The sequence below is a fragment of the Gossypium hirsutum genome, chromosome D01, assembly GCF_007990345.1.
Source record: "Gossypium hirsutum isolate 1008001.06 chromosome D01, Gossypium_hirsutum_v2.1, whole genome shotgun sequence".
Taxonomy (NCBI): domain Eukaryota; kingdom Viridiplantae; phylum Streptophyta; class Magnoliopsida; order Malvales; family Malvaceae; genus Gossypium; species Gossypium hirsutum.
The window spans coordinates 12,939,256-12,961,803 of record NC_053437.1 but is presented as its reverse complement, the minus strand read 5'-3'; the positions used below and the strand labels follow the sequence as shown (position 1 = coordinate 12,961,803).

General features: G+C 30.9%; 2 protein-coding genes across 3 annotated transcripts; both read right to left on the bottom strand.

The window, feature by feature from the left end:
• Positions 1 to 604: 604 nt before the first annotated feature.
• On the bottom strand, positions 605 to 1,742 carry LOC121213851 (uncharacterized). Of its 2 annotated transcripts, none has more exons than XM_041087078.1 (2): positions 1,416 to 1,742; positions 605 to 972 (listed from the first exon to the last, which is right to left on the bottom strand). In XM_041087078.1, the coding sequence occupies exons 1-2, from the start codon at positions 1,567 to 1,569 to the stop codon at positions 662 to 664; spliced, it is 465 nt and encodes a 154-aa protein (XP_040943012.1). In that variant the 5' UTR covers positions 1,570 to 1,742; the 3' UTR covers positions 605 to 661. The 2 variants fall into 2 exon arrangements, with proteins under 2 accessions (XP_040943012.1, XP_040943013.1); XM_041087079.1 differs by having other exon boundaries at positions 605 to 924; positions 1,416 to 1,739.
• Positions 1,743 to 3,031: 1,289 nt separating this feature from the next.
• On the bottom strand, positions 3,032 to 7,168 carry LOC107916961 (LOB domain-containing protein 4). Its single transcript, XM_016846338.2, has 2 exons — positions 6,701 to 7,168; positions 3,032 to 3,700 (listed from the first exon to the last, which is right to left on the bottom strand). Exons 1-2 carry the CDS (start codon positions 6,875 to 6,877, stop codon positions 3,350 to 3,352), a joined length of 528 nt encoding a protein of 175 aa, XP_016701827.2. The 5' UTR covers positions 6,878 to 7,168; the 3' UTR covers positions 3,032 to 3,349.
• Positions 7,169 to 22,548: the final 15,380 nt, after the last annotated feature.

Here is a 22,548-nt window from a genome sequence, read left to right as displayed (position 1 = left end):
ACATTAACAAATGACTTTGTTATTACCCATATGAACCTAATTCGTGAGATCTCCAATCAAATACGTTAGGTTTCTATCATTGTTGATATCATCCTTTGGTAATAGTCCTATTCCTTTCAATGTTTTATTTACTATTTTTTTCCTAGGGTTTAGTTAGAGGATCAGTCAAATTTACCCTTGACGTCACATAACCAATTGATATCAGTTCATCTTTTTAGAGCTACTTGATCACATCATGTCTTAGACGAATATGTCTATTTTTTCTATTGAAATTTTTATTTTTTTAATGACTATTGTTAATGGAAAATCACGATGTATTGTCACTGTAGTCAGTTACATCTATGTCTTTATCTTCTAGGAGTCATCCTTTTCAATGCCCAAGACAAGACATCTCTTCAGTTAGACTTGATAGACGACATATTAGTCTTTCGTTCGATTTGCTCATTTTCTATTAGACTAAGGACATGTTTAGGTTTGTTTACTTATATAAGCTATTTTTCTGTATTATGATTCGACTGCGTAATACCACTTAGTATTAGTTCAAACATTAGATAGCTAGTGAGCCAATATTTGCTTATATTTTGCTTTGTATACAAAAACCACATGAGGAAAATCATACAAAGTATATTAATGTAACCCATGAACTGTTATATTAATCAATTTATTTGAAAATTACAAGTTTACAAACGAAATATACTACACTCAAGGCTTCAGATCCAACATATCCAGCATTAGATGAAGAATTCTTAGATTGACTTTCAACATCATTCTTTTGTTGGTAGACCATATTGGCTTGCACTGGAATGTTAGACCCAAATTCTAGTTGTCTGGCTCCACAATCAACTAGCATCCCAATAAGAAGATCAAGAGAGACATTTGTAGTTAAGGCCACTTCTCGAACTGACTCATACTCGACTGAGAGTCCTACAAGAATGATACTGATATGCTCTTGTTCAGATACCACACTGCCAACTACAGTTAGAACATCACACATGCCTTTAATATTGGATAAGTATTCTTTAATAGCCAACTGTCCCCTTTTATGAGAATAGAATGTATGCCTTAAGCTTGAGAGCTTAATGTTAAACTTAGTGGCAAACCGCTTTTCAATAGTAACCCACAAATCAAATTTAGTGTTGGCATTAGTTAGGTAGACAAGCACCTCATCACACACAGCCGACAAGAACCGTGATGCCAATAGCTTATCTTATTGCCTATGTTCTAGAAAATCAGGATTATCTACTAACTTGCCATTTTTATAAACCATAAATTGAGAAGGAACACTAATGGTCCCCAAAACATACCCTTGCAAATTATATTTATCAAGAATCAACATTATATGATGTTTCCATAAAAGAAAATTGTTTTCACTAGTTTAATAGTGTTATGCTTTAGAAACTGTTGAATTCTCTTACCAGCTACATATATAAGAACTTGACCGTGGTTCTGAATGAGGAGAATGCACCTACTTATCAGCATTTGAAGACTGATGTTGGCTGCCACCCTTCCCTGAGACTTCCTCTGGAGCCATGAAGACCAACACTTGAACCTGCAACTATTACTCCTCATAGCAACCCTTCCAAGCAACAATTAACACCTTGCACAACAAAAAAGTATTAGCTCTGGTACCATGTTAGAAGCAATCTAACCAACAAAAGAAGTAAACAAAAACCAAAAATGAAAAGAAGAAAGAAACAAAAATAGTCTACTTATTTTATTTAACAAACTCTAATAATCCATAAGGACCAAGCCTTGTATTTATACGCAAATAGTTAATGAAGCAGCTAAGGTTTCAACACTAACAATTGAGCCTAATTGATTCTCAACTAAAAAGAACTTAGTTACAACTGTTAACAAAATTAACTAACTAATAGACTTGACTAACAACTAACTACAACAGTCTAATAACTAACTACCTATCAGCTAACATTAGTTTAACCAAGCTCATTACTTAACATATGTAAACAACTTTTGAAGGGGTTTCTTTAAATATTTAGGATTGTAGTATTGTTTGAAATACTCTTAAACTCCTAACAATGGGAACGCAGAACGGGTGGAATGCTGACTTTCAAAATGTTATTTTGGAATGGATAGTCAAGTTGCAGTTCAACTAATCAAGGATAAGGAAAATTCAGGATCAGTCTCACCATTAATCAACTCAATTTGTTGGCTGATTAGTAGAGATTAGATTGTTATTGTTGAACATACGTATAGAGAAGCCAATTTTTGTGCTGATCATCTTGCAGAGTTAGCTACAGATATGCCTTTTGGCTTCCATGCGTTGGACCAATTTCCAACAAGTTTACAACAACATTTAGTAGCTGATATGATTGGCATTTCATGGTCAAGATCATGTACTCTTAGAACTTAGGCTTTGCCTACTTTTATTGAAAAAAAAACATATTTAGAAAGCAAAATTACGGTGGCAATCTGGGAATTTCTGCCTCACTATTGCCTTTTATTTTCCCATTGCTGGTGAAAATTGCGATGGTTCTCTTTTTCACACATTTGGATCTTGAGATGGATTAGTTAATGGGAGTTTGAAAAAGCTTGAAAAGCCCAAGATTATACGGATAATAAAATGTTGTCTGATCTACTAATTAAACGACTTAGGCCCATTGAATTTAATAAACAAGTTAGTTGGGTCCACAAGCGAACTTAAGAAATTAACCAGCGTCTTTAATTGATATTTTAAAAAAATTTATAGAATGAGTTATTATTGTTGAACTCTAGATTATATATCGTTTAGATAATTGGCCAAAATTATTATTTAATACACTGGCTGTAAAGTTTTTCAATTCCTCAAGTAGACTTAAGAAACTGCCAAGAATTTTTAATTAATATTTTAAAAAATAAAAATTAAATAAATAAAACATATGATGAATTTTTTTAAATTCACTTGTAAAAATTCCACCTATCAAATAATAATTTTTGTATGAAATTAAATGTGGAAGGCTTTATTTCGATAATTGATAAAGCTATTGGTTTAGGAAAAAAAGAAAAAAGAATAAATAAATAAAATATAATCATAATAGATGAAATATGTAAACTTTTATTTATCACAAATATATAGTCTAGATTAGTACTTATTTTGTGGAATAATTACCGACAAGCAAACTATAAAATATATATTAATGAACTTGTACAACGAGGAAATACACGAGCTAGCTAGTGATAATATAAATAAAGTCCTAATTGTATATTTACAATATTTTAATGGTCATAATGATTAATCAAATCCACCTGGGTCAGGTAGAAACTGTAGGAGTATATATATGTGAGAAAAAAGTAGTAAAAAGAAGCAAAGCAGCCATAACAGCATAACGTGCAAGTAAGCATAATCCAAAAGCTAGTATGACCATAAAGACTCAGCCATATTAGGCTGATCAACCATGTCCACGCAAAAAAAGGACTTGGACTGATGATGAGATGGCATGAACTTGGAAGGGGCATCTGCAACTGATGCAATGTTCTCATCAGCCGAGTTGGTGCCCGGGTTCGATGAGGTCGAACCGAATTGGCGCATCCTCATCTGAACCACCTCGGCTTGAGCAAGTGCCAATTGGTTTTGCAGAGAATCGATCTGTCGTTGCAACGATGAAATGGCTCCTACACATCCGTAAACAGGGTCACGAACCCTGGCGTTGGCTTCGTACACCATTGAACTCACTGCATCACGTCGTTGGTGCTCCGGTAATTCCTGTAAAACCAAATTATTTAGTTTTTTTTTAACGAAATCTATCATTTTCAATCATCATTACAGCCTCTTTTTCTTTCTATTATTGGATCTTGAGTGGATTTCCCACTTTGGGTCAGTCTCTTTTTTCATGGAATTTGCATTGCATGATTTTCAAAAGAAATAATAATAAACTAAGTCGGCATACATGAACCTTAATAAAGAGAACGATATTGGGTGGCACGATTGCCTTCTTTTTGGTGGTCCAAAAGTTACTTATTTGATAATAGCATACAAGAATTCTTGCTGGCTATGGTCAAATTGTAAAGAAATAGAGTAAATATAGCGCTTCTAAGTCTCTAAATTGCTACTTTTTAACATTTTATTTAGCAATAGTCTTCTGATTTTCATTTTCTACTTGGTTTTAAGAAGATACAAGAAAACGCTTGTAGAAAATTAATTTCCATACAAATTTGTCATTCTTTTTTGTATGCTAAACATACATATATAATCTTTTAGTTTGTATTTAATGCACTTGTATTTATTTATGTGGCTAAAGTTTATAATGTGAATACATTAAATATAAGGTTGTTATTTGGTAACAACGCTACTATTACAATTATGACTTTGTTGTTAGTCCAAAATTTTAAAAACAAATACATATAAATTTATATATTTTCAATGTGTGGGGGATGATAGGATTATAAAATTCCTTGCCTTCTTAATTTTTAAATTTTGTTATTTCGTAAACTCCATTTTTACTAAATTAAAATATTTAATTGAATTGGTATTATAAGTGAATCAAATATTATTTTTTTATTTTTTTATAAATATTTTCACTTACATATATATATATAAGGAAGACTTGAAAAAAATATAGAGGATATTATTTATACTAATTATCTTCTAAATGAAGTAAATAAGCCTTCTATATAATTAATGATCTAAAATTGGTTGTATATATCTACCAAAAAAAAATGTTTGTGTGTGTGTTAAAAACTAAAAGAAAAACACAATTGTCAACTGATATTTCAATATAGTGGTGGATTTGGTGATAAATTTTAAACTTTTGACATATACATAATACCATCTTAGTGTCATTTCTATTAAATTGAGAGATATGTGAATGCATAATATTTATATTATATAATACTAATGTCACCTTCACGCATCATATTGCTCAATTAAATATTGATCTAAAAGGAGAATAGTAAATTTCAGAATTTGTTTGCTTTCATCAAATATTACGTCCTTCTACGACCTAATTTCAAACCTATCACTATCAATGTAATTACACCATTGATCTACACTTAATAATAATAAAACCTTATTTTAAATAATGAACTTAAAACAAAAAAAATTTAAATTTTGAGCCCAACCATTTTAACCAAAACCTTATTTTTAGAAATATTTTGTAATAAATTCAAAAGTTTCTTAATAGCAAGAAAGTTAAAAAGCTAAAGGCAAAGTTATAACTATATATTCCCTTTATTTATTTATTGCCAAGGAATCCTTTGATAAAGCATTAATTTAGTGGAAGAATATAAGAATGACAGTCAACCGTTAAAAGCTGATCAACTATAAATAACCACCCTTGGAGAAAACAAAGTTGAAAAAAGGACAGGGAATATAAAATTTTCTCCTTTTATATTTTTATCTTACTATGAAATTTTCCAGTGAGCTTTAGGGTATTATTTAGTATAGGATATATGTACATACTCAATTCATGGGGTGGGAATGCTGTTTTAACTTTAAAAACCATGTTCACATAAAACTTGTTTTAATTTTTTTAGTTATTTGATATCTGAAGATTATATGTAAACACTGTCGTATTACAGTCACTAAGTTATGACATGAATGGATGAGCAAAACAATGAAAAAGGGAAAAAGATGTTTATGACAGGAAACTTAACACACTCATCTATCATGTCAACAAAACACAAGACAAATTATAATGATCAACTAAGTGTAAGAATTTCCATTATGGTTTCTTCTAAACACTGTGCTTAATGTTATTGATGAACAAATGTAACACGTAGTTTTTCAGAGATCACTCAATTAATGTTATTATTGTACGGGTATTTGTTCAATATTTATTAAATATATTGCTTATATTTAAAATATATCATTGTGTTTCCAGGCTTTTCTGTACTGTTCTTTCTTGATTAGTTTACTTGAGGGAAAAAAAGAAAAAGATACCATTGAGTACTTGAAAATCTGAATAACAGAACATTAAATGATACCAAGAAAGGAAAAAGGAAAAGCTCTGCCTAGTGTTCAATTTTTGTTTCTAAAATTCATTATGAAAAAGGATATCGAAAGTATGAAACATATAGATTTTTCAAGACAATTAGAACAAGTATAAGATGAATTAAAGACTTTACCCTGTTATCTTCATTAAAAACAATGATTCCTTCTTCATTAAACATTTTTTTTTTGCAGCATAGCATGAACCACATAAATAATGCTTAATTAATTTCTTTTTGGAAAGATGATGAAGATGCTTTTGCTTTCTTCTTTGCTTTCCCGTTCTTTTTCACAATCTTTTTGGCCTACTAATAACAACAGAGAAGCCCTTTGCCCTTTGCCCTTTGCCTGGCAAATAAGGAAAAAGATAAACCCTTTTTCCCCCCCTACTATGATGCTTATGCATGCTTGCAATCTTCTGCAAAAACCCTAAAACACGCCCTCAAGAACAAAATTCTCTCTACTTTATATGCTTGACCTAATGGTTTTCTTTTTCTTTTTACAAAGCTGGTCAGTCATAGTTGGGGAATGAGAGGATTTGAATCTTAAACCTATAAAATATTACCTCTTAAGAATGACTTCATAAACCGATCGAGTTAAAATGTGGTTAGACTTTTTATATCTTCATTCCCAAAGGTTTTAATTTTCCAAGAAACCATTGGAAGAACATATACTACAAAATTTATTTAAATAAATAGAAAATTCCCAAATTATTTGCCAGTAAAGAGAGAGAGAGAGAGAGAGAGAGAGAGAGAGTGCATGCAGAAAGAAATGAACCTGTAACATCTTGTTAACATTGCTAGCACCAAACACCTTATGGACACTAGCAAACTTTTGAGGCTCATCAGCTGGAAAATACGGAGCAAAAACACAGTCCGGTGCACATCTCCTTCTAAGTAACTTGCACGCCGCGCATGGCGATAAGGCGCCGTGCTTTCTACCATTTTCCTTCATTCCTCTTCTTCTTTCGGGCAAGCCAACAACGAAGTAACCCTAGAAGTTTTCCACAGTAATGAGACAGCTTGTTTTTTTTAGCTCAATCAATAATAAGAGAAGTTTAGATATTTATTATTATTTGTTATTATTATTTCTGGCAATGGTTTCGATTAATTATTGATGACCCAAAGTTAATGAAGTGAGATGGAGCAAGAATTAATTTATAGTAAAAGAGAAGAAATAATTTCTTTATGAAAATTAAAGATATTAAGGCTAAGAAAAGAAATGGGAAGGTGAGGGGAGGGGGCTTGAAAGTTGAAGGGGTTGGGTGTTATATAGAGAGATTCTTATGTGACAGCAAATCTGGTGGGGGGCCAAAAAAGCAAAGCCCTAGATTTTGTTAGACAAAAACATCGTTTTTGATAAGATCTTTAGGTCCACCTTAATGAGATACATTGTCTTCTTTTTTTTCTCTTTAGAAAAATGTTCGAAGTTGCAAATAATTTGTTTGCTAATACGCTACCCTAAATTGGGAAAACACAGGCCGATTAAATCCGTCCTTGTAATTATAAAACAAATATAAATGTGTTTGGATGATAAAATGTAATTATATCGTAAATTTTAATGTCTTGTTTAGTAGTATAAATTGTAATTATATAGTTACATAATTTATATTTATAAAATATAAAACAGTATTAACTTGGCAAAAATAATTTCTAAACAAACAACACAAATTAAAATCAAATTGTCATTAGTATAAAATGTAGTTGATAACACGGTTACTAATAAAAATAGTAAGGAAAATAAATATCATATATAATTTTATGTAATTATTCTAGTGCATATTTGTTAGATTATTTCCTCTTTAATATTTAACATATGTTACTTATCACCCTCTGAATTTGAATATGCATCATTAAGATTATCAAGTTTTCATTTTTCTATGTACTCTTTGAAGTATGAATCATCTCAATTTCACCTATGATTGAAGTTATAAAATATACAACATTCTGGTACGATCTGACCTTTTTATATGCTATACTAAGATGATGTTATTAATATGAGAAATATAATGTTTTCTCAATCACATTTAGAGTATTGAATGTCTCATATTAAAGAGTTTGCAAGCTGTTTGTGGTGTTTGTGTCTAACATTATTCTCTCAAATGGTATCATACCCTACAATATGGTAAAAGAAAATCTTTTCTATTTGCATAACTAACATCGACCTTATAATATTTCAACTCACAGTTCAAATAACATTTAGCTTTAATTATAAAAACTTAAATAAACTTAATTTAAAGAAAGACTTATGCTAGGTTGTATCCCTTTTTATAATACGTAAATTAAGTAAAAAATAATATAAAATTCATAATATATAACCTTTATAAAAAAAAGGTTTTATAAATTGTCCAAAACTTTCATAACACTTCTTATAAATAATATAATTTTTATCATAACTTTAGGAAGTTATTTTTTTATAAATATGATATGATAAGAAAAAAATATAACAATTTTTAATGAATAAGTATATTATTTTTATAATATATAACATGAACACGTAAATAAATTATGTCTATACTTCTTAGTCTTAACTTTTTATAAATAAATATATTATAACACTTTTATAATATGTAAATTATTTTTTATAATAAACATTTTTATCATAATTTTAAAAGTTTTTTAGGATTTAAATATATCATTTTTATTACAAATTTATAAAAAACACAAATTATTTTTATAATGTAAGAAAGTTTTTGTCACACATGTTAGTGCTTATAATATAATTTTTATTACTTGTATAAAAATAATTTCTAAAACGGGATTTGAGTGTAATTACCTATGCAATTACACTAATTTCTGACCTCTTTCAAGAATTGAAAAGTGTAATTGGGGTGCTCCAATTACACCCAATTCGGTGAGACCCATCAATTACAATGGTTGTCAAAACATGTTACACTTGTGTAATTATAAACAATTACACCAAAATCTAATTATTAGGTGACTTTTCAAAATCTAATTATTAGGAAAATAATTTGTAAATGTTTCAAGTTTAAGGTTGACATGAGCCAAAACTCATCCTCTTTCCAAGATTGAGCGTATAAAAAAATTTATGGTTTTATTTTAGGATTATTTTTTTAACATATTGGGTATATATATATTTAACTTCAAAATCAAGTTTAACAATGTTGTTAATTGATATTTCGAAATATAAAATAAAGATATTTACTAATTTTTTAACACAATTAGTGAAATTAGAAACTTTACTATCAGTGTATTAAATAATAATTTTTTATTTTACATCCGATATTAGTTATTTGTAAGATGTGTGGATCTTTAATTTCACATTACTTGTTTATATAATGTAAAGGGTCTTAATCTCATTATAAAGGGGAGGTCTAATCCTTTATTTTCATCCCAATAAGTTTGGGAAATCATCTAATTAGGATTTTCATGTAGTTTAAATTTTCTTTGGAGATAGTGAAGTCATCTTTCTATAGCAGTGCCTGAGCAGTAGGTGAGTTTTCGAACCTCATAAAATTTGATGTGTTCTTTCCTTAATTTATTTTTAGTTCAACAGTTATTTGTCGAATTTATTCATTGTGCTTAGTAGTTTTATTATGACTTTAGTGTTCGGTATTAAAGTTTCATTGGAGAGAACAGTAGCTTCATTATGACTTCAGAGTTCGGTATTAAAGTTTCATTTGGGGGAGGGGGGGAAGCCCAATTTCCCTAACATTGTTATCAAAGCCTAGGATTTACGATGTTAGACTCCAATTTTTTTTTTAGATTTGTGGCATCGAAGGTTTCTACCATTTCAAAAGTTCAATGTTACTGATTCAGAGACTCCAGTATCTTTAAAATTTTAGTGTTCTAAAGGCAGAGATTTCAACACTTTTCAAAACTTCAGTGCTAGAGAGCTAGGGACTTTAGCGCAATTCAAGATTACAGAGGTTGCAGGTCTGGGCTCTGCCGGTGTGTTGATGATTCGGCATATTCTAAGAGGTATGAACAATATGGCAAATAACGTAGCAAAGGTTAAAGTGCTAAGGAAAAATGGAGATGATAAAAGATTTCTATTAGTTTTGGTAATGCATCATCTATCATTGTTGTGTGTTGCTTAGGATCTGATATGCATGTATTGTATTGCTAGTGTCTTATTAAGTACCTATCGTGGGTGGCATTTTTTTTTGTTTTGTTTTTGGATTGATATTTTTTTATGTATTCTATTAGGGTTCCTTTATAATAAAACGCACTTTAAAAAAAAGAAAAAAAATTCAGACACTTTTCAAATTTTCAATATTAGAAAGCAAGAGACTTCGAACTTTTCAAAATTTCAATGTAAGAGTTTGGCCATTTCCTAATTTTTTTTTAAGATTTTGATAAACGTGTCATTTTGGTGTTAAAATGACATCAAAGCTTGGACCAGTTAGGGTGTCATCCTTTTCATCTATACTAACGAAGATAATAATGTCAAATGAAAAATTTTTAGTGGATTTATTTGATAGAACCGTTCGTTTTGATATGTGGCAACATGAGGTGCTAGACACTCCATTTCATGAGGGACTAGACATCACCATTGAGGAAGAACAACCATAAGATATATAAGGGAAAGAGTGGAAAACCATTAATCGTTGGGCATTGGTACAATTCAATCTTGTCTTTTCAAAGAGCAAAAGTATACCTTTAAGAATGAGACTTCTTCAAATAAGCTAAGAAAAGCATTGGAGGATAAATTCTTAAAGAATAGTTGTTAGAATCATATCGACATGGAACAACCAAGTTTACCCATAAAGACACTTTGGTTAGATCGAGGTGGGGAATATTTATCTGATGAGTTCTTAGGGTACTTCATAGAAAATGAGATTCTATCCCAGCTAACTGCGCCGGGCACTCCATAATAAAATGGCGTGGCAGAGAGAAGGAATCGAACGTTGTTAGACATGATATGTTCGATGTTAAGTTATTCGAAGCTATCAATCTCTTTCTAGGGATATGCGGTACAAATAACTTGCTATATTTTGAATGATATACTAACTAAGGCAACATCCAAAACTCCATACAAATTGTGACATGGCAGGAAGCCAAATTTAAAACATTTAAATATTTGGGGATGCCCAGCCTACGTATTGGACAAAGATGCGAGGAAGTTGGACTCACGTACAAAATTGTGCATGTTTGTAGGATATCTAAAGGGAACAAATGGTGGTTTGTTTTATAACCTGAAAGAACAAACTGTTATAGTGTCAAGTTATGCTACTTTCCTTAAAGAAAGTTACATGAATGAGTTCAAACCTCAGAGTAAAGAGGTACTCGAAGAAATTTTGGGAAAGATACGAAAACTTGATGGAACGGTTCTAGAACCAACTCCTAATAGTAGACTTGCAAATGATCAACAACATAGGGTGCTTCGTCATAGTGGGAGGGTCTCTCGTAGGCTTGAGTTCTTCCAATCTGGTGGAAGTGTTTTTAACACTGAGTCTACCTAACAGGAAAATGATGCCCCACTCACGTATAACAAATCGATACAAAGTGTTGATTCCAAGCTTTGAGAAATAGCTATGAAAGTTGAGATGGATTCTATGGATTCCAACTCAGTGTGAGAACTTGTAGACTTACCAATTTGGATAAAACCCATAGGGTGTAAATGGATCTACAAGAGGAAAAGAAATGCGATTGAAAAGAGGAAACTTATAAGGTCGAACTTGTAGCAAAAGGTTATACTCATAAAGAAGGTACCGATTACAAATAAACCTTCTCTCCAGTTGCCATGCTCAAGTCAATTCGCATATTGTTATCTATTGTGGTGACTCTCGATTACAAGATCTGACAAATGGATGTCAAGACAACATTTTTGAACGACTATCTTCAAGAGAACATCTATATGAATGCAACCCACCGAATATATAGCTAAAGGAAACGAACATAAATTTTGCAAAATCCTTAGATCCATATATGGGCCTAAGCAAGCATCCCGTTCATGGAATCAAAGATTTGATCAAGCAATCGAAACTTTTGGATTTGAGCAAAACATAGATGAACCTAATGTTTACAAACTTTTAGGGGATGCAAAAGTGGTCTTTCTCGTTCTATATGTCAATGACATTCTACTTATAACATCTCAAATTTTTTCTTAAAAGAATTTAGAATTATTTAAAAAATGAGTAAGTGGTCCAGTGGTTAAAAGAAAAATGAGGAGACAATGCAAATTGCTCAAGGTCTCGAGTTCGAATCCATTCCCTTGCAAAATAGCATAATTTTGCAAAATTTTCTCCTTCCCTTATTTTGTGCCGCCCATACTTTATAACATAAGTATAAATATCAAAATTTCATTAACTTTTTAGCCTTTAGTCATTATTTTTCCAACCTTAGTCCCCGCTTCCTCTTCCTCTCTTCTCTTCCTCTTCAATTTTTCTTCTATTTTCCCTCACTATGTCCTTACCCAAAACCCCTTCTTTGCCGCCCATCTTTTCTTCATTAGTAGTGGATTTTTGCACCACTTTCCTTCTCTTCTTTGCTTCTGTTTTCCCTTAGTTTTCCAACCTTAAATCTAATATTTTTATCACTTGAAAGAAGATCTCCATAGTTGTCACAAGGTTCACCATTGCCGCCCCTTAGATAACTCTCAAGTAAGTGTTTTTTTCTTTCATTTTTTTAATTTTTTAGTAGAAAAATTCCCTATTCCAAATCTAGAATTTTGGTGTTGGTTACTGATTTAAATGGTCATTTTGTAGACTTTAAAACACACCTCTTGAGCTGCCCAAAACTACCTCTGTTGGTGGTGGTTGCCACCCAAAATTTTTCCCTTTTTGTGACTATCAATTTGAGTTTTATTTAGTAAAATATGTTGCTGTTTTAGCCTTGATTTTTTTATAATTTTCAAGCCTAAAACAATCCCTGGTCATTATGTCGCAACATCGGGAGTAGAACGGAGAAATCTTGAGATTACCTTAGATTTTGCTACACAGCTGAAAGGTGTCGCGACATACCCCTGAAGACATCTTGAAGAGGAGTAAACTAACTCCTATGTCGCGACACATGTCCTGATGTGTTGTGACATAGACTCTAGATATGAATTAACACAAGCCAGAGGGCATTTTGGTTCGCACAATCAAACTTAAAGCTTAAGAATGTCAGCTAACCTAGGGTTAATGACAACGACCACTTGAAATCTATAAATAGACTCATTTGTCACACATTATGGACACCAATTACTTAGCTTAGAATTTCTCTTTTAATTCCAATTTAGTTTTTCTCTTTTCTTAGGTTTTAGATTTACTTTCAATTTTTTCTTTGTTTTATCTCGAGAGATCTGATTTGTGGAGATAATCAAACATTGTGGATTCACTTTCATTCTTAATTCAAATCAAGCTTTTTCTTAAACTCTATACTTTCGATTCATTTAGAATGTTTACTCTTTATATCGATTCTATATAGTTTATGAAAACCATAAGGAACTAATCCTTCTATGGGGGATTAGTGAGTGGAGGTATAATCTATTAACTATTTTATAGGGTTACTCAACGGATCAACTATTTGGGAAATGAAAAACCTAAACCGTAGGCTTAACAATCCTAGGAAGTCGTCAAGGTGAGAATTAACTCAAAATTGGTATGGCTTATCCGTGAACACTTTCACCTCAAGCCAGTCTGGATTGTAAGGTTGGAAGATAAGTAGTCATTGCCGACTCATTATTTTAATGGAAGATCGAAAGATCCTGTTGGGGTAACGACTAGTTGATTGAAGAGGAACCCAAAGCGACAGTTGATGAGGATTACTGAAGCGAGCTAATCACCCATAATCAGATTTGATTAATCATACTTTTCAATCTCTTGTTATTTATTTATTTATTATTTTACTATTATAAAAATCCTAAAAATCCCTTTTATTTATGTTTTCGTACGATAACTAATTTAGAGTACTAATTAGATATTTTAGTGTTTAGGTTAAAATTGATCTAGCACTAGCCTCCCTTGGGTATGATTCTCGGAGTACTTACCTACTCCATTATAACTATATTACAACTGGACCTGTATACTTGCGGACACCATCTCATTTATATATCTTTTACTTTAGTATTAACATTCTGGATTTTAGTACGTCCGGAGGCGGCCAAGTAATCAGGTTGTTCAAAGGGGCCATAATCAGAACCAAACATAACAAATGGCCTCATTGACATCAAGCCCTATACACTTATACCATATACATTTACAAGCCCAAAACACAAAGGCATTAAACATATTCAAATTTGGCACAACTTATAACATTATCAAATTGCCCTAGTAACAAACAAGCCCTCTACTTGCCAAAATAAATATATCGATTAACCATATCTTTCCTAATTTCAAAGACTATCCACAACTATTAAGAAAAGATATTAGGGCATACACAAGCTTGACACAACCTAAAGCATACCAATCTAACATATAACCCTATACATGCCATTTATAACCATTTTAATATATATTCAAAAGTTACCAAAATGGATCAATGGATAATGTGGTCCTGCTCCGACTTTGATTCCAACCGTTCGAGCTTTCCAATGATCTACAAAAAAAAGAAAACACATAAGTAAGCAACTAGTGCTTAGGAAGCTCGTATTATGAACTTAAACTTATTGTATATATTAAATAAACAATCAAAGATAGTTTCATTTCATTATAGGCTAGACATCCTTTCCTATACAAAAAAATTCATAAGGTTGGTTGGTGAAATAATGTACTTATAAGATCAACCAAGACATGACATAAAACATATCAACATTTCAATTTCACCATCCAACACTTTCTACATATATCATGTAACCTTATTCTCTTTACATTATGCATATCATTATAATCCATTTCATTATCTCTAATCATGATTCATTTCATATTTTCATATACCTATTTAAGCTTTATTTACCCATTCATATCATAAAAGGAATTTCACTATATAAGTCATTCATTCACATAATTCAAATATTACATTTTCAATCCAAATACTTACATTACATTTTCCATTTTGTATTCTCAATAACATAGTTCATTTATATACATACCTTTTCATTCTAACCCTTACTTGCTCATTGAACCAAATAGAATAACATCGTATAATGGAAAAATATTTTCAGTACAATTTACCTGATACAATACATTGACACGAAGCCTACTAGGCTCAAAGCCTGATATAACACACCGGTACAAAGCCTGCTAGGCACAATGCCTAATATAATACACCAGCACAAAGCATGCTAGGCGCAAAGCCTGATATAATACACCGGCACGATGCTTGCTAGACATAAAGCTTGATACAATACACTGACACGAAGCTTGCTAGGCATAAAGCCTGATATAACACACCGACACAAAGCCTGCTAGACTCAAGGCCCAATACACAATCTCCAATACAACTCAATTTCATTATTAGTTCTCATCAAAACATTCAATAATTACAAACATCAAAATTATTAGAATAAAAAAAATCAAGGAATTTAATATGATATATTACATATAATACGAACTTACCTGAACTCATAAACGACTTCTAACACGAACTGGCCACTATTCCGCTACTTTGATTTTTCCGCCATTTGTATTCGTTCAAGTTGTTTCTTGATCTAAATAAATATTTTTATTCAATTAATCTCACTACAACATTTAAAATAATTAATTCAAACCTAAAACCCTTATCCATGTGAATTTATTAAATCACTCCCAATGTTTTAACATTTATTCAATTTAGTCCTAAATCCCAAAAATTCATGAATTATCCACATTTAATCAAAATACTATCCATCCTAATTTCATATAATTTATAATCAACCCATATCTATTATCATTTCCCAATATTTACGTAAAATTTTACTAAATTAACAAATAAGTCATTAAACTTAAATTTATCAAAAATTACTTAACAAAATATGTTTATTTAACAACCAAACTTAACAATTTATCAACAAATATAAAAAGCGTCACAAATTCATGAATGGTGTAATTCAAAACATTTAATAGCTTTACAAATCAATCCCTAGATTAGCTAAATTAAACTACAACGATCTCAAAAACATAAAAATCATAAGAAATGGATTTAAAATTAATTACTTGGAGACACGGTTTATGCTTCAAGAAAAATGGCTATGGCTTCTTGTTCTTTTTATGGTTTCGGGTAGAAGAAAACCAAATGGGAAAGAGGACCCTACCTTTTTTTTTTATTAAACTAACTTTTATTTAATTTAAACTTTAAAATAACATTATAATATAATTATAAAACATGCATTCACCGTCCAAAATTATGAAAGTGGCTAAATTACCACTTAAATCCCTTAATAAAATTTAATTAAGTGACTAGATCTCTAAATTCAATGAAAATCAAGTTTTTATTTTTATTACGATTTAGTCCTTTTCCCTTAATTAACAATTCAATCACTAAATTTTTCGAATCAAACTTCAATACACCTCCATAAATATTTTTAAAAAATATTTAAGGGCTCGATTTATAGAAACGAGGTGCCGAAACCTTATTTTCTAAAACCACTTGACTTTAGGGACAAACCACTTGAACTTTAACTATTTGTTCAGTTTGCAAAAATAATCAAATTAAAATTCAATATATTTCTATAACTGACTCGTAAATATTAAATTATAATATTTATGGACTTATTCGTCAAATTTGTTGCCTCGAAACCACCATTTTCGACACCACAAAAAAATTGCCGGTGACATGACACTACTAGACAAGGGTACCATCCCCTATATATATACCCTAATAAACGAAGAACGAGGGATCTCCTTCTCCCTTAAGTGCCTTAGCTAACTCACCGCAACTTCCTCCTCTCCAGATCTTCCTAAATCCTTACATTTTCCCTTCTCATCTTTCCCTCCGACTCTTCACTTGTCATAAGTGAACTGGCCTTCAAATGATCACCGCATTCTCCTCCCTATCACCTCCTTGTTGAACACCAGTATCAAGAAATAATATAGCTTGACTATGAATAGGAAAAACATATAGATAATTTATACCAATGTACTCAGTACTTGGTGGACATACCATTTTTCTATTGGTACTAGTACGTATCAGTGGTAGCTTGTTTTAGCGTACTGTTTCATATTTATCATTATTTTGAAAAACATTTGTTATATGTATATTAAAAAATATTTACAAATATCAAATAAGATTAAATAAATCTTAAAAATAAATACTCATCAATTATATAAAATATTATTCAATAAACTTCACAAATACAATCCATCATAAAATAAACTCAAAACAAACAAGCAAAACAAATTATTTCATAAATTAAACAATATCATCATATGTTATACATATAACAATCCATAATTCAATAAATTTAGAATATATAAAACAAATTTAAATTTAAATTTTAAAAATTATATTTTAAAATTAATTTTTTGTACCGGCAGGTACAGTAAAACCAATTGGTATGCACCTATATTGATAAAATATGATATCGAAATAGAATTTACAAATTATCATTCTAGTTTACTACAAAAACGAAGCATTTTAACTGATATAAATGGCTCCCAAATTTACTAATTTGATTTATAATTAATAAAAAAGTTGTCCCCGATATTATGAGATTTTGATATCATTGATGAATGGGCAAGTAAGAAATGTAATTTTATTGCTGTGAAGGATAATTAAGTCATTTGCTATATATGTAAGAAACTGAAAAGGAATACGGAACAAACATTAGATTTGAGAAATATTCTGAATTATAAAAACACGGTAAAATCTGAATAAATATAATTAACACGACTCGAATTCAGGCTACCAAAACATTACGTTGGTTCAAATATTTTAAATCTTTTATTATGGAATGCAAGTAAGAATCAGACTCAGGTATTTTCTAGTCTTTGTATAATTCACTCTTATTAAAAATTCCACCTTAATTCCAAGAAAGAAAATCAGTTTGGCTTATAAAAGAAAAAGGAAAATATATATATTTAATTAAAAATAGTAGTGACTTAAAAGGAAACCTAGCTAGGTATGTTATAGCCATTGAAAATGATGTGGTCGGTCTCTTTTATCTCAAACAATAAATCAAGGTTTTGAAAATATGATTACCTAGTTGATAAAACAGATTATTTTGGGGTTCCTTTTCATTGAAAAAGAAAATTATTTTGTAGTGGAGTAGACATTTACATATTTCCTTCTGTTCTTTTTCCTAAAATATTGCACTGTTAATTGTTAAAATTGACGAAAAGTATTGGCATGCATGCACTCAAACTGTATGTTTGATTGAAACTCTATTTCTCAGTTGAATATGAACCGCTAACGATATTCAATGCTGATTGCTGAATGAGATATATATACAAATTATGTCACGCGTTTTGTGGGTGAAAGAAAATATTGACCCAAATCTACTGTCGATAATTGCTTAAGCAAAAAATAGAGTACGTAAATGGTGCTCGAAGTGGCACCACATTCGGCATTTCAAATAACACCACAATTAACGACAGAAAATTTGAATATATAATATTTGTTTATGCAGTTCGGTTTTATTACATTTGCAGAGTCTAATCAGTGAGTAAATCCATTACCTTTAATCCTAATAACAAGTGATTTAAGTCCTATCACACCTCAGTATAGCAACCTGCTTTTGTACCTAAATATCTAAATTACTGACCACTAAGTACTCCCCTAAAAACTTAAGTTTGTAAAACCAAGCAACAAACTTGTTCTACACTCCCACAAAAATGCTCCTTTATAAATAGATAAGTGTTCTCAACTGTTTATCCAAAACTTATACAAGTCTCTCAATTACATAAAAGTTCGAGACTTGCTAACATACTAGAAATCAATTACAATTCAATCTCTATTAAATAATAGCTAATAAATAGTAAGACAAAATATTCTAATAAAGACCAATGTCAAGTGGATTGTTGGAGATATATGCCTACAATGCTATCCTGATTCGTTCTCCATGATCCAAAGGATTCACTTGCTTGATCCTATTCGGTCCAATCTTCAAAAATTTGTCGCTCCACAAGATAAATCTTCAAATAGGGATCAACACACGCCCAAAAATTCATTTAATTCATTGCCCAAGTGATTTGGTCGGAAAGATTTCCAACTTCAAATAAGGAAACTTATGTTGCCTATCGAAGTGCTAGCCGTAGTGGCCATATCCGTTGACATTTTTGCAACCACTTAAAAAAACTTGCCTCAACAATAAAATATCTATCAAGTTTGAACAAGTCTTCCATATTTAAAGCATGAATCCATCTTTAAAAAGTAATATTTAATCCATCTGCATTTTCTCAAATCTCATCAAATCAATCATCCTTAATATATGGATATAAAACACCATAAATTCAGTCTGTATCTTCTTGGATTTCAAATAACAGTACATAAGGTAAGAAGATCACATAAGAATCCTTGAAGAAATAATCTTAGTAGATTCAATCTCTTCTCTAATAATAGACATAAGATTTGCTACACAAGTTCATCAAAAAATGCAAACAAATAATCAAAATATTTTTGTTAAACATGCCAACAAATAAGAAAAGTTATGTTCTACCACACTATAGCCGAAGTGGTTACTTCCATTGCCACATAAACAACCACTTTAAAAACATGCCTCAACAATCTCCCCCTTTCACATTTTTTTATCAAAAACCCTTCAACCAATTTTCTTAAGCTTGGAAAGTAACACTTGTTGGAAAAAAATTTAATTTAATAAAGGATTTTCTGACACAAAGGGAAATTAAAATTTTGAAAACTGAACAGGTTTGTGATATTTATATCAATAAACTTTTCTCGAAAAGTACCTGCGCTTTGTGCGAGATGGGTCTTAGATGTTCTTAGCTTTCAACCAAACGGCTTTCTCCACTATTCTAGTACCACAAATTGCTTCAAGTGTGGGCTCGAACAATCATAAGAAAAACATAGAACTAGAAAATAATTTTCTTACTTTCAGTAGGAAAGAATTTATATATAGAAAAAAAATTCTCACTATTTTCGGGCATAATAACAATATCTCAAAGTTGTTTATTTTAACCCTACCAATGCTATCTATTTATAGGGAGAGATAGAAAAATCATGGTTGAATTAGTAGAATAAAAATAATACTTATATGATAGAAAACCTAGTATCCTAGTTTAACTAGGAGAGGGCGCGTCGCACCCTAGTGAAATATACTAGGGTTGCCGCCCCTCATAAATATTATAAGAGATTTTGGGTCTCTCCTGTATTTGGTTAAATTATATATGTTTTCTAGAATTTTAACCCAATACTTTATAATTTAATCCAACTCGATACATGTTTCTCTATTTCTAGAAATTTATTAAAAACCTAAAATTACACCCAATCTAATTTCTAGAAATCATAAATTTGGCAAAATTACTTTATCATACATATAATAAAATAATTAAAATATAAGCATTCACATGCATAACCCAAAACATGTATATAATTACAAGAATACGACATCTTATCAAAATTAACTGAACATGAAGGAAGAGAAAACTTGGGATTGATTTATACTATAAACATAGCACACCCTGGCTTTGATATAAATTATTGGAAAATTTTGGTTAAGAAAATGGTTTATTGTAACAGAGGAAGTTAATTTTTTTTTTCTAAATCAAGCTAGCTAATGATATTTATAGAAATAAACTTTTACCAAAAAGTACTTGTGCTTTGTGTTAGACGAATTTGAATCATTTCCAGCTTTCAATCAATTGACCTTCTCTACTATCTTCGCACCTCGAATTGCAATGAGTGTGGGCTCAAGCAAGATGAACTAAACACAAAACAAAAAATGATTTTGTAACACCCCAAGTTTCTTAATTTTTGAATTGCTTAATTGTGTCAAGTAAATTAATTTGGTTTAGTGGTTAAGTATATGGATGTGTGCTTGAAGTATTAGGTTCGATTCTCTTCCTTTAGGAATTTTTTTATTAATTTTAATCCCATAATTGATTTGGTATGCATAGGTTATCTTTAATTTTTTTATGTTTGCTGACAAGAATGAGCTTGATGGTTTAGTGGTAAAGCCTTAGCTTTCCCTTAGTTCCCAAGTTTAAATCTTGTTGTGTTCAAGTGGGAAGTATTTTTGTTTCTCCTTGTTGTGCTACCCATATTGTCAGAAAGTGAGTTAAATTTAAACTCGAAGAAAATCTGATTAGGATGACAACTAAATAGGATTTAGTTGGGTAAATTACATCAGAATGGATCTGCTGGTCTGGTGGTTAAATGATGTGTTATTATGGTGGAGGTCTTGTGTTCGAATCCCTATGTAGGTAAGGGTATTATTTTTTTTGCTCAGATTTTGATATAGAGTTGTGTAATAGAGGGATTTTGAGTAGTGGATGTGTAGTAGGAATTAGGGGAGAAGATTAAGGGATTTTGGGGGTTATCGGGATTGTATTTTATTTTTTTCCCATAACCGAATTTTGACTCTCTTTTCCAAAAAATTTTTGCCGTTTATTCTTCTCCCTCTCCTCTTGCCGAAATTCTCTGAGTTTTTCCATCTTTCTCTTCTTTTTCTTCTTCGTGACTTTTCCCTAATCCATTTATTTTCCTTCGTTTTCGATCGCAGTTAGTGCTCGCTTAGTTTCGGTTAGTGTTTCTCTTCATTTCTGTCATGAATCTCTTAACGACTAAAGTGGTAATGTTTTTTCTCTGCGATTTGGGCGTAGGGGGAGGCTCGGACTGGTGAATTCAGTGTTCTCGTCTTAATAATAGTTAAATAGAGTGGTAAGTTGGGTTTCGGTTTGTTCTTGGTTGTCAATTCACTTGTAAATTCGTTAAATTGATGTTGAGTGTTTGATTATAGGCTTTGGAGTGCTCGGGGACTGTTTTAGCATCAAACAAAACTAGGTGTGTACCCAAAACGAAAAAGAAAGGGATTCGGCGAAAAGTCAAAATTGCTTGCTGTTTCGAAGCAATAGTAGGCTAACTTTGAAAAATCACCATAAATTGTGGAAATCAAATTAATGGATGAAAAAAATGGAATTAAAGCTTCTTGAGTCTAGTTTCTCATAGAAGAAATGGTGTAAGTAATGAAATTGTAAATCGTGAGGTATAATAAACCTTGTGAGACAAGGTTAGATTGAACTCGGGTTCCCCTATTTTAACTTTGGAAAATCATTAAAAATTGGAGAAAAATAATTAGGGGTTAAGATTTACATGTTTAAATTATTAATGAGTCTATTAATGAGTCTGTTTTCTGTAGGGATTACACACTGGGTTTGTGAAAACTCACCCTTTCTCTGTTTAATCTGTACAGGTAATTGCTAGACTTGACAGTTCGGTGCAGCGGAGGACTCGACAATGGCCACACGTAAATTTTTGATTGTTTTTCGTTAATGCCTAAAATTTATTACTTATTTGGGGTTTTGATGTATCTTCTGGACTATGGACTATTTAGCTTTAAATTTGGGACTTTATACTGTTTTTTATGGCTTTTTTTAAAACTACAACTCCACAAAATTTAGTTTTTTTTCTAAAAATTAAGGTTTTTCGTAAATAAAAATGATTTTCCCTAAATTAATTCGTTACAAAAGCTTCCGCTAAGAGACAACTTTTAAAGCAAATCAACTAGTTTTTTTTGAATTAAATAAAAGTTAACTTACTGTAACGGTTTTTAAACTTGACAATCTTGTCTTCAAATCCCTTTCCATGTGACATCACCAGATTCGGCTATAACGTCTAGGCCGGGTTTGGGGTGTTACATTTAGTGGT